General features: G+C 35.4%; 1 protein-coding gene across 2 annotated transcripts in view; it reads left to right on the forward strand.

The window, feature by feature from the left end:
* The window catches only part of LOC142342367 (ubiquitin carboxyl-terminal hydrolase 25-like), a 109623-nt gene that overhangs the window by 87891 nt on the left and 9698 nt on the right, over positions 1-12034 (forward strand). For both annotated transcript variants that reach the window (XM_075393674.1, XM_075393681.1), the window contains 2 exons: positions 1472-1638; positions 11090-11274. In XM_075393674.1, coding sequence (XP_075249789.1) covers positions 1472-1638; positions 11090-11274 — 352 coding nt within the window. The remainder of the gene's footprint in view (positions 1-1471; positions 1639-11089; positions 11275-12034) is intronic.

Genomic DNA, 12034 nt, shown 5'->3' on the forward strand with positions numbered 1-12034 from the left:
GAGCAATTCGCCGGACGTTAGTAGTTTATGATTTATAGCTGCAAAATCTCAGCCTAGCTATATTGCGGTGTTCCCGTTTTTTTGCGGCCTGACGCTCTCTTTTCGTTTACATTTGTTCATAAGTGAAGCGGGAAAAATCGAATTTTCTGATTAACTTTATCTCACTGGCGGCATTTGCGAGCATGACGTCTTTTGTCACTCTCTAGTAGAAGTATTTTTGATGCGAAGCGATAAGCTGAGTGTAGCTATATTCCGTTATTCTTGGTTTATTGTTTCGTTGTCTCATGCCTTTTGCGTTTTACATGTTCACAATCAAAGCTAAGAAAATCAAAATTTCTGAGTAACTTTTTCATTTCACTAACGGCATTTGCGAGCGTGACGGGGTTTCTCTTTCTCTCTCACTCTCTAGTAAAAGTTGTTATGTACGTAACTTCCCCCACTCAATGAAACGGCTTTTGCTATTTTAAACTTAGGGTTTAATTGAATCAGTTCAAAGTCTCATGAATCAGAAACTCATGGGTGTAAAGATATCTGCCCAGTAAATTTGAACAAACAATGGTTTTTATCGCTATTTTTTTTAGAAATTTAAGAGGCGTCGATAACTCATTACTCTAACTGTTTCTACAAGAGAATTTAAAGTTTAATTTTCCACACAAGAAAGCCTATGGTTGTTAGTAATTTTTAATAATAATTTAATTGAATGTTGCCCATTTTTCGTTTTATTTAGTTTTTGTCTATTTCTTTTATTTGACATACGATTGCTGTTTTTTTTGCAGATGGCTTATTAGATAATGTCTGTGTAAGGGTAGGTTTTTGGTAAAGACGCGTCGATTTTTTTCCGGAATTATTCCGGCTGTGTTATTTTGCTCTTTTCACAAATTTGATGATTTTTGAAGTCGAAATGGAGTTGTGATTTTGGTCACGCCGAAACAAGAAGTTTAGCAGAAAAAGCTATTGATTTCCTGCGTACAATTTTTTCACTCATATTTTAAAGTTTAGTGAGAAAACTTATTGTTTGAACACTAAATTGCTTTGGCGCTAGTGTTTTACATCGGCAATTTTCTTGAAATCGGACTTTCATCTCTGAAAGAATTTGTGATCATGGACACGTGCAATTTCAAAATTTATCAGTCGACACGGTTCAGATTGACGTCATATCTGAAAAACATTAATGCCCAAGAAATCATATTCAGAAAGAACGTTTATTGCGGTTAAGTATCACAAACAGAGCCGACCGCTGGTAAGACACTGGCGTTTTGGAGCCCCTCTCTCGCCCAGTCCTACCAACCCTACTCCCCCCAACGCTTGACCCCCACGCCGCTCACCGCCAAGCTAATGCTAGCATTCCTAAGCCCAAGTGGGCTACTACCGAGCCCAACAGCACCCTGGTCGTTTGGGCGCAATCCGACGTTAGTCGGTTGTTTGTTTTTCTTGTCCAATGGATGTGTGATGTAAGTTTTTCGTTCTTCAGCCGGAGCTGGTGCTGAAGACGAGCGTTTAAGGGAAGGATTAACCCAAGTGAGTGAGAGAGTGAAAATGTTCAACTTCTCCCTCTCCTCAACAGCCATGAAACAGCTGGTCAGGAAAGTGGCCTCCGAGTTCACTACCACAAGCAACTCTTACTCACAAGTACACAGGGTTAGTAATTGTCAGAGAGTTTCAAACTGGATTAATCTCAAATTTCAATTAGCTTGTAATTTGTTGAATTGAAGTTCACCGACCTTAGATTTTAAATGGCTATAGAGTAAAAGAGACACCCTAATTAATTATTAAAAAATGCAAATTCAACTTACAATGAGGCGACATGAATATTTTGTTGACCACTGATGTTGGTGTACACGGCGGCCGGTTGAAAAGGGGGGTCAAGTACAGAATGGATTAGCTGTGGAAAGATAATTTAAACAAAATAGTTTGATGTGATTGATTTCCATTTAGCTTGCCAGTTCTGTTTGAGTTATCTGCAATCTTTTCTTTTCTCCTTTCTGTCACTTTTCTCGAGACTCCCATTATTATAGCCAATACTTATTAATTGCTCTTGAACGAAGTTCATAGCAATTATTGTAAACGTGTGTGTCTTTTTTTATGCAAAATTTTTGCTTAACGATTTTGACTTTTCGAGTGACTTTACGCCCTTTGACTTTTTGCGTTTCGCGTGATCTAGAATTCTCTCTCCATCACAACTTCAAGCAGCTGAATTCAATTGGCGGCAATTTAATACTAAAAGTCAAATGAAAAATGCGCCGAAACTAGTGCCATTTTTTACTTTAAATCTTGATAGTGGTATATGTCAACCTCTAATGTGATTATTTGAAGCCCACTATTAAACTTCTTAACTTCTTAGTCCCATTTAGCCCCCCCCCCCCGACTGAAGCAGGCTGCAACTGATTAGAGCTCACACTAGTCGTTCGAGAGCAATTCTTCCGACGTTTAGTCGGTTATGTTTATTAATAGCCGCGAAGCGATAGCGGCTATTATTCGGGACATAGTGGTTTTTTACAATCCAAGAATTGGATTGTATTGGTGCTCTGTCTTTTTTTTATTTTTGTGAGATGTTTTCACACCTGTTTTCATGACTTTGAGCTTTCAAAACGGGATAAACAGGTAAAGCTCAGCGGGCATCAAGTTTCATTAGAGGCCCTCGTTTAGTAGTCCCTCAAGTACTCAGAGTGTTGAAGCTACTGGGAAGGCCGTAATTCAAGGTTAAAAGGTCAATTTTGGGAGTTTTTGAGCCAAAATAATGAAATTTTTAGCACTTTTTCGTCATTTTTTGGATTTTTTGTTAGACCAGTCTGAAATAAAGGTTTATTAAAGTTGATAAAGGTCCTTTGCAAGACGTAATTGCTTTTTACGGCCACTTTAAGCGCTATATCTATTGCTACTCCAAACATAAACACTGTAATTTATACTAATTTTTTCAAATTTTTTGAAAGTTTTTGTCATTTTTTGAGTTGTTTCAGACTTTGATGTCAAGAAAGCTCCTCTGGGGTTTAATGATAAGTTATTGCATAGTTTCTAGTGGTAATGAAGTGGTTTTAAACATTTTAACTTCATGAATTTTACCATATTTTTTTAAAGCAAACTTGTTTTTTTTTCAAATTTTCTGACATTTATTGTCATTATTCAAGTTCTCCAGCCTTAGTGGACAAGAAGCCTCATCTAAAGTTTGCTAACAGTTTACTGAAAATATTTTGCCATGGATTGGTATTCAACATTTTAATATCGTTTAACAATTTTTTAAAAAGTTGCAATTTTTTTTAAATTTTTAAAATTTTCATTCAGTGGCCAGGGAACCTCCTATAGGGTTTGCTAGTATGTTACCACATAGTTTCTAGGGGCAACAAAATAGTTTCCTTTTCTTTAATTTTGCAATTGTGGGAAATTTTTAAAATAAAGCTTGCAATTTAAAATTTTCGATTTTTTTCAAATTTTTCGATTTTTTTGTCATTCTTTGAGTTTAACTATCTTTACTGGCCAACGAAACTTTTTAATGTTGTAGACAGTTTACAAAACAAAACTCCAGGGTCAAAAAAATGTTCTGATTTTTTTATAGCCCTATTTTTGGAAATTTCATTTAAATTTTCTCTCAGTTTCTTTATGCATTTGTCATATTTGTCCAGTCTATCTACTTTTAGTGGCAGATTCATCTCTTTCAAGGTTTTTGCTTGAGTTAGTGAGTATTTTGAAATGAGTCATATATGGCCTTCAGGTTAAAGCTTCAAGGGTTTTAGCAAGGATCTTTTTCCTTTGGTTCAGTTTGTTTGATATTTTAGTTTCTCAACTTTTGAGATTTTGTCTTGTTGGCTGGGATTGTTCAATTGATCTGCTGGTGAGGTTCATTAGGTCTGTCTTTCACTCAATTACTTGGATTGTATTTCAGGACTTGTCCTGCTATGTTTTTTTAATTCGTCGGTCTCCATCGATGAGTCTTACGACCTGACTTCTTTGACTTCAGTGACTTATATTGCTTTGCAATTAAAATTTGTGTGCGTGACGTCATTTCTCCTTTTAGGTCAATTGCGTGACTTACCTCGCTCAAAAAAATGACTTCTGAACTCACTTATGGAACTTTAAATTTTATGAACATTTTTATTAAAGATCAATAGTGTGCATCTAAGTAGTTGCAAACTTATCTTGAGTTTTTGATTTCGAATATCAATTTTGAAGCTCTCCTTATAGACCGTATGTGTCATAAAATTGACAGTCCGAATCTAACCTACAAAGTCTAGTGGTCTATTAAAGGACTGCTGGTCAATCTGTCTCTTATTTCTTTAGTTGTTTCAATTCATGTAAGGCCACAACCGTCTATCGCGGCTATTTTCCGGCAATCTGCCGGCTATGTTCTTTTTTGGTGCGCCATGAAGTTGTTTATATAGAAATGTAGTTTGAATGGAAGGTCAAATGGGTTTTTGAGCGTCGCATTAATTTCATTTATTAGAGCGTGATTGTTAGTTTTTGTACATATGGCTCTTTCTCTGCTGTCATGCTGACCTTCCATTTCTTCCAATGGATTAGTTTAACACAACTGAAACCAGGAACCTAAACGTTTATGCGGTGGGAAATATGACAACTCTGATCCTCTTTTTTAACCAAACCGTCCAGTAACAGTCCAAATCCTTTTCCTATAGACTGATAGAGTTCTTCATTGCGATGACTATGCTACGAAAGGGTACTATCGACCTCATCTTATTTTCGTTGTCTCCCTTATATGTTTTTGTCTCCATTTGCAATTCTCCGGTTGATAAGTGGATATTTAATTGCTCTCGTAGAGAAGCAATTATTGTAAGTGTGTGTGTGTCTTTTTTATGCAAAATTTTTGCTTGACCGTTTTGACGTTTCGAGTGATCTTTACGCCCTTTACTTATTGCGTTTCGCTTGATCTCTCTCTCTCTCTCCATCACAATTTCAAGCAGCCGAACTCAATTGGTGGCAATTTATACTAAAGTCGAATGAAAAGTGCGGCAAAACTGGTGCTATTTTTCACTTTAAATTTTAATAGTGGTATATGTTAACCGCTAATTAATGTGGTTATTTGAAGCGCACTATTGAACTTCTTAGTCCCATTTAGGCTCCCCCCCCCACCTTTCCCACTGGAGCAGGCTGCAATTGATTAGAGCTCCCACTAGTCGTTCGAGAGCTATTCTTCTGACGTTTAGTCCGTTATTTTATTTCTGTTATTATTCCGAACTCATCTGGTGGATACTTTTTGTTCTGTTGTCCCTCAGATTCTTTAACGAAAGGTCTCATGGACTGTTTAAAAAGGCCTTAGCAAACCTATGTACTGCTTTCTTTCAAAAGCGTATTTGTTTCTGAGTTTGCCACTAGGTTCTCGTGAAATGTTGGTGATTTTCCACTTCCTTTAATGTTGGTTTTATTGTGGTCTAATTTCTCAGGTTGATACGAGGACAATTGGGCTCACTAACGAGGCATAAGTGAATTTTTTAAGCGAAGTTTTTTGTTTTTTGGCTTTGAAACCTCTATTTCGTGAAATTATCGTTAGTTTGCGTTATTGTAGGTTTTGCGTTTTCATAAATTTACCTCATAACACGTTCCATGGGTATTTTTGCAGAGCTATACATTAATTTATTAATAGCTGCCGTTAGCCTCTTAAACGGCTATCATTCAGGCGCTCTCCTTTTTTCAAATTTGCTTTACCTTTTGATCACGTTTTTCGTTTTACATAAGACACGATTTTCAAGTTTGACTTCTATCTTACCTCACTCATCGTTTTAACTGAATGGATTCCAAATTTTGTCACGCATTGAAATAGGCAATTTTGTGAATACGCTAATGTCAAAAGAGCAAAATAAAAAAAAGGAAAAAACCGATAAAGCCCGGTCGTTAAGTCATAGTGCATTAGGTTATCAAAGTTCATTAGAGCGATTGCTGGCCGATATTGGGGTTGAGCTTAATACTCTTCAGTTCAGAAGCTGAAGTAAGTATAGGTTTAGAATCTAACTGAAACTTCTTACCTTATTTGAACAATTTTGAAACGTAGGAAAGTTTTTGTAAATTTCAATTCCTTTTCTTTGTTTCAATCCCGATGTGTGTCTGTCAAGTCAGCGGCAACTTTTTTCCTGCAATCTTTCGGCTTTGTTATGAGGTTTTTTGCTCATTAATTTGTGGTGTTCGTTCCTTCGATTTCATGTGTTTTTATTTTGCTTGTTTTTGTGTTTCATTTTGCGGTGTTGTCACTGTTTTCTTAATGTCAAGACCATTAGATTTCTGGAAAGGCATAAAAAGCATTTTGATTGTTCGATGTCAATGGTTCATACATTTTTTGACTTTAAAGTAATTTGTTTCCAAATTATTTCAATTGATTTACTAGTTTTGCCATTCTTTTTGTCCTTTTCCTTCTTCACTTGTAGATTAGATCTGCTGTCTGGAAAAAACAAATGAATCTGATTATAGTTTTTTTGTTTGCAGCTGATTCTGCTTTTTTTAAGTAAAAATGTATTTTTGATTTTAGTCAGTTTTTGTTTTTAAACTGTAGTTTTTAGTAATTGTCGAGACTCCGAAACTGGTGCCATTTTTCACTTTAAATTTTAATAGTACTATTTGTTAACCTCTAATGTGGTTATTTGAAGCGCACTTTTGAACTTCTTAGTCCCAGTTAGGCTCCCCCTCCCCCACTGAAGCAGGCTGCAATTGATTAGAGCTCCTACTAGTCGTTCGAGAGTAATTCTTCCGACGTTTAGTCCGTTATTTTTTTTCTGTTATCATTCCGAAATCACCTGGTGGATACTTTTTGTTCTATTGTCGCTTAGATTCTTTAACGAATGGTCTCATGGACTGTTTAAAAACGCGAGAGCAAACCTATGTTCTGCTTTTTTCAAAAGCGTATTGGTTTCTTGAGTTTGCCACTAGGTTCTCGTGAAATGTTGATTTTCAACTGCCTTTAATGTTGGTTTTATTGTGGTCTAATTTCTCAAGTTGATACGAGGACAATTGGGCTCCCTAACGAGGCATATTCGTGAAATTATCGTTAGTTTTTGCGTTATTGTAGGTTTTGCGTTTTCTTAAATTTACCTCATAACACGTTCCATGGGTATTTTTGCAGAGCTATACATTAATTTATTAATAGCTGCCGTTAGCCTCTCAAACGGCTATCATTCAGGCGCTCTCCTGTTTTCAAATTTGCTTTACGTTTTGATCACGTTTTTCGTTTTACATAAGTCACGATTTTCACGTTTGACTTCTAACTTACCTCACTCATCGTTTTAACTGAATGGCATCTAAATTTTTTCACGCATTGAACAACGCAATTTATTGAGTGCGGTCAATATGAAAAGAGCAACATCAAAAGAAACTGGATAAACATTAAGTCATAGTGCATTAGGTTATCAAAGTTCAATAGATCGATTGCTAGCTGATATTAGTTTTAATATTAATACCATTCAGTTTAGAAGCTGAAATAAGTTTAAGTTTAGAACCTAACTGAAAATGCACACTGAATTAGAACACTTTTAATGCTTAGGAAATTTTTTTGTCAACTTCTTTCTTTTTATTTCAATCCCGATGTGACTCTGGGACTTCAACGGCGGCTTTTTTGGCAATCTCTTGGCTCTGTTATAATGTTTGACTCAAAAATTTGAGTGTTTTGTTCATCGGTCTCATGTATTTTCATTTAGCTTGTCTTTGTTAATCATTTTCTGGTTTTGTCAAATCCTTAAAAACAAAAAAAAATCGCTTAAGAAGTTCACTTATGCCTCGTCAGACAGCCTAATTTTCCTCGCATCACCCTGAGAAATTAGACCACAAAAAAACAAGCTTACAGGCAGTTATAAGTTACCATTTCACGAGAACCTAGTGGCGAAATCAGACACAAATACGCTTTTCAAATAAAGCAGTATATAGGTTCACTCATGCCTTTTTAAACAGTCGATGCGGAATATTTTTTGCGAGCGGAATATTTTTGTTCACGTGCTGCTTTTAAAAGCAGTTTTTTTGCAACTCTTGATGGTTATGAGGTTTTATTATGATAATGTATTAGTTTTAGGCTTGTTTTGATAGGAAAAGGTTTCAAGTAGTTAGTTTGAGTTTAATGCTAATTTAACGGTTTTTGATCAGTTTTGCTGATTTTTAGACGAAATTTAATGATTTTTTGCCTATTTTTTAATTTAATGCTTTAAGTGGGATTTGGATAGAAGCTTGTTACTTAAGGAATATTCGGATACCAATGGACTGAAGTTTTTTTGTTATAAATCATTTTTTTCTTAGAAAAATTGCCAGAAAAATTGAGTAATTTTAAAACCATTTTTCTTATTTTTTCTGCAGTTTTTCTTCTTTTCATCTTAGAAAGTTTCTTAGCCTATAATGACTTGCGCATTGTTTCGCGAGCTTTTCCTTGCTCCAATTTCAATGGAATTTTTTTCGGCTCTATGTTTCCTTTTTCTATTAAATCTTAAAAACTCATTAAGTTTTTCTAGTTTTTTTGTTCAATTTGTTTTTGAATTCCGTTTCTTTTCTTCCTCAAATTTTTTATGGCATTTGTGGAGGTTCAGGGTTCACAATGGTTGTTCTAGTTGTTTGGTCATAAGTATGGGCAATTGTTTCATTAGAATAGTTTCTGGAATTCTTCCGGCTATTTTTTAAGATCTGTTCACATATTTTCATGATTTTTGAAGTCAAATTGGAGTAATGATTTCGGTCACGGGTCACGCCGAAGTAGGAAGTGGAGCGAAAAGGCGAGTGGTTTGGCGGCGTGAAATGTTTTTGCTCTAGTTTTAAAGTAGAGTGAGAAAACGGCGTTTGAAAAAAATTCGCCTTCTCGCTAGTGGATTTTTGTTCACATGTGGCAATTTCATTTTAATTTTTAACTGTTTTTTCTATTTTTCGGATTTTATTTTTTTCTGAATGGTTTTCCCAATCCATTAATAGTCCGTTCTAGGTCTAGTTTTCTAATTAGTCGATGAAAATTCTTTGAGTTGTGCGTCAGGAGTTTTCCTGCTATGTTTTTTTACTTCGTCGAACAAAAAAAATTTCGCTTTACCTCATTTTGCTGCTTTGAAATGCCATCAAAATAAATCGGACTTAAAAAATGTTTACGTACAAAAATCTTTTTTTTCAATATCTTCTATTCTTTTAATCTCAATCATGCTTATTGGAATCAACGGTGGCTATTTTTGCGGAAATTTGCCGGGTATGTTAAACTTTTGATGAGGTTTTTAGTTTTAAATAAGTCACGATTTTCACGTTTCAGTTCTGCCTTACCTCACTGTTTCAACTGAATGCATTCTAAATTCTTTCAAGCATTGAATTACGCAATGTAATGAATACGGTCAATGTCACAAGAGCAAACTCAAAAGAAACGGGATAAACCGATAAAACCTGGACATTAAGTCATAGTTCATTAGGTTATCAAAGTTCATTAGTGTTTGTTAGCTGATATCGATATTAAGCATATTAGCTTTCAGTTTAGAAGCTGAATTAAGTAGCGTTTTAGAATCTAACTGAAAGTGCACGACAAATTAGATCACTTTTTGACACTGGAAAAAACAAAAAAAAAATCAGTCACTTTGTCTCTTCTGTTTCTCACTGCCATTTCTGTTTCAATCCCGATGTGCATCAAGCACGTCAACGGCGGCTATTTTCCGGCAATCTGCCGGCTATGTTTGGTATTTTTTCTACTAATTGTCAACAAATGTTCCTCAGCTCAGTTTATTGATAGCCGCCCTAATTTTCGCAGTGGGCTGTCATAGCAATCCTATTTTTCACAATTCAGAACATTGAATTGTATTGGGGCACTGTCTTTTTAAGATCTGTTACCCATTTTTATGATTTTTGAAGTCAATTCGAAGTAATGATTTTGGTCACAACAGAAACAGGAAGTGAAGCGAAAAAGCGAGTGGTTTTGAGGCGTGAATGTTTTTGCACTAATTTTAAGGTGGAATGAAAAAAAGTGAACAAAACTTTGCATTCTCGCAAGTCGTATTTTTGTTCAAATGCCGCATTTTGACATTGATTTCTTTGCTGTTCTTTCGATTTTTGGATCTGATGTTTTTAAAAAATTGTTTTTCCTAATCCATTAATGGTCAATTTTAGGTATACTGTTTTGTTTATTCAATAAAGCCTTTTTAATTGTGTCAGAAATTGTCCTGCTATGTTTTCTGAGATTTTGTTACGACGATCTGACGTCACAATTAATGTTTATTCTTTTGTTCATGCAATTTTAGCTAAATTGCGTGCGTGATGTCACTTTTCAATCTTAGTGGAGCGAGTTCTTTGTTCACTAGCGTGAATAAGTTTTTGCTCATATGTCTCTTAGTTTTACTTTACCTGACTTAGTTCGCAGCTTGTTCGACATTTTGCATGAAATCTTTTCAACTTCTCTAGGCTAGTTGAATTGTTCGCTAATTTGTCTCAAAGTGTTCTTAAACAGCAGATGCTCAGCAAAGCATTCTGAAGTGAACAGAATCATTATTGAAAAACGAAATTGATATAGAAATGGGATAATCCCATAAAGTCCATTTTTAGGCACCCGCTACCGGAACTTTGTTCTTATAAGTTTTAGTTAACATCTCTTATGGGTTTTGGCATTGATACTAGCCCCTGCATCCTCTCATTAAGAAACAGGAGTATGTCTATCTACGAAATGCAATCAAAATAGTTCGGACGCACTTCAAAAATGTTTTTTACAACAATCAATTTTTGTCATTGTTTTTCCTCTGCCTTCAATCCCAATCGATGTTATGGATCTGTCGGGTATTTTTTCATTCTAGTGAAAGCACAATTTAGCAGACTGGTATTAACCTCACTAGTATATACCTGACCTATTTTGAGGATGCATCAAGTGTTATTTTGCAAAGCGTGATCTACCGTTCATTATTTTGACGCTAGATTATTTTTGCTATCTCGCTAGATTCGGTAGATATGTAAGCCAAGAATGGGGATGAGCAGGGTCGGAAAATTACCGAACATTACCCAGCCCCCAATCCAGCCGCCTATACAAGTTCCAATAGTAGAGCAGCAGCACGAAGTCCTGTTTATTTATTTACACTTTCATGGTTTTGTTTCTTGGCTTTTGTTCATCAATTGTTTTCATTTTACTCGTTTCAATTTAAAAGTTTAAATCTCGTTTTGGTTTTTGTAGCTGGTGCAATCAATGAAGAAAGAGCTGGATGAAATGGGACAGAAGGACTCAGAGGAGCAAGGGGAAGCTGAGAGGTGGGCTGGTGCTCTGAAGAGACTGCATCACATAGCCTATATGGCGCTGTATTTGTCGGTTGACCAGATGGCTGTCAACAGATGTATGTTGGAGACATTTGCTTACTACATGTGAGTGTAACGCTAAGCCGTCAGAGTTTAGCCTCGGTACTATGAACAAAACAATTTCGAGAAGAACGTTTTTGCATAGCTCTCGTCATACCTTGAATGAAATCTTGATTATAGCTGCGAAGCTGTAAGCTGATTGTAGCTATATTACTCAGATCTTAAATTTTGCAAATTTAGTTTGCAATTAGAGAATTCTTTTGGCAATTTTAGTTTTTTCTCTTTTTTCAACTGCAAAGCAGAAAAATTAGATTTGACAAGTTTTGACATCTGTTTTGGAATGTCTTGTCTACTTGTATAAAATTCTTCTTAAATTGCTCAAAAACGAAGTTTGAAGCAATTATTGTAAATACGAGTGTCTTTTTAATAGCCGCCCTCATCTTCTCAGCCGGCTATTATAGCGCTCCTATTTTTTTTACAATTCAAAGAATTTGAATTGTATTGGGGCGCTGTCTTTTTTTTTAAGATCTGTTCACACATTTTCATGATTTTTGAAGTCAAATTGGATTAGTGATTTTGATCACGCCGAAACAGGAAATGGAGCGAAAAAGCGAGTGGTTTTGCGGCGTGAAATTTTTTTGCTCTAATTTTAAAGTAGAGTGAGAAAACGGTGTTTGAACAAAAATTCGGTTTCTCGGTAGTGGTTTTTTGTTCACATGCGGCAATTTCAGTCTGATTTTTACTGTTTTTTCGATTTTTTGGATCGGATTTTTTTTTCTAAATGGTTTTCCCAATCCATTCACAGCTCATTCTAGACCTAGTTTTT

This window comes from Convolutriloba macropyga, chromosome 1 (assembly GCF_964194025.1).
Source record: "Convolutriloba macropyga chromosome 1, txConMacr16.3, whole genome shotgun sequence".
NCBI lineage: Eukaryota > Metazoa > Xenacoelomorpha > Acoela > Convolutidae > Convolutriloba > Convolutriloba macropyga.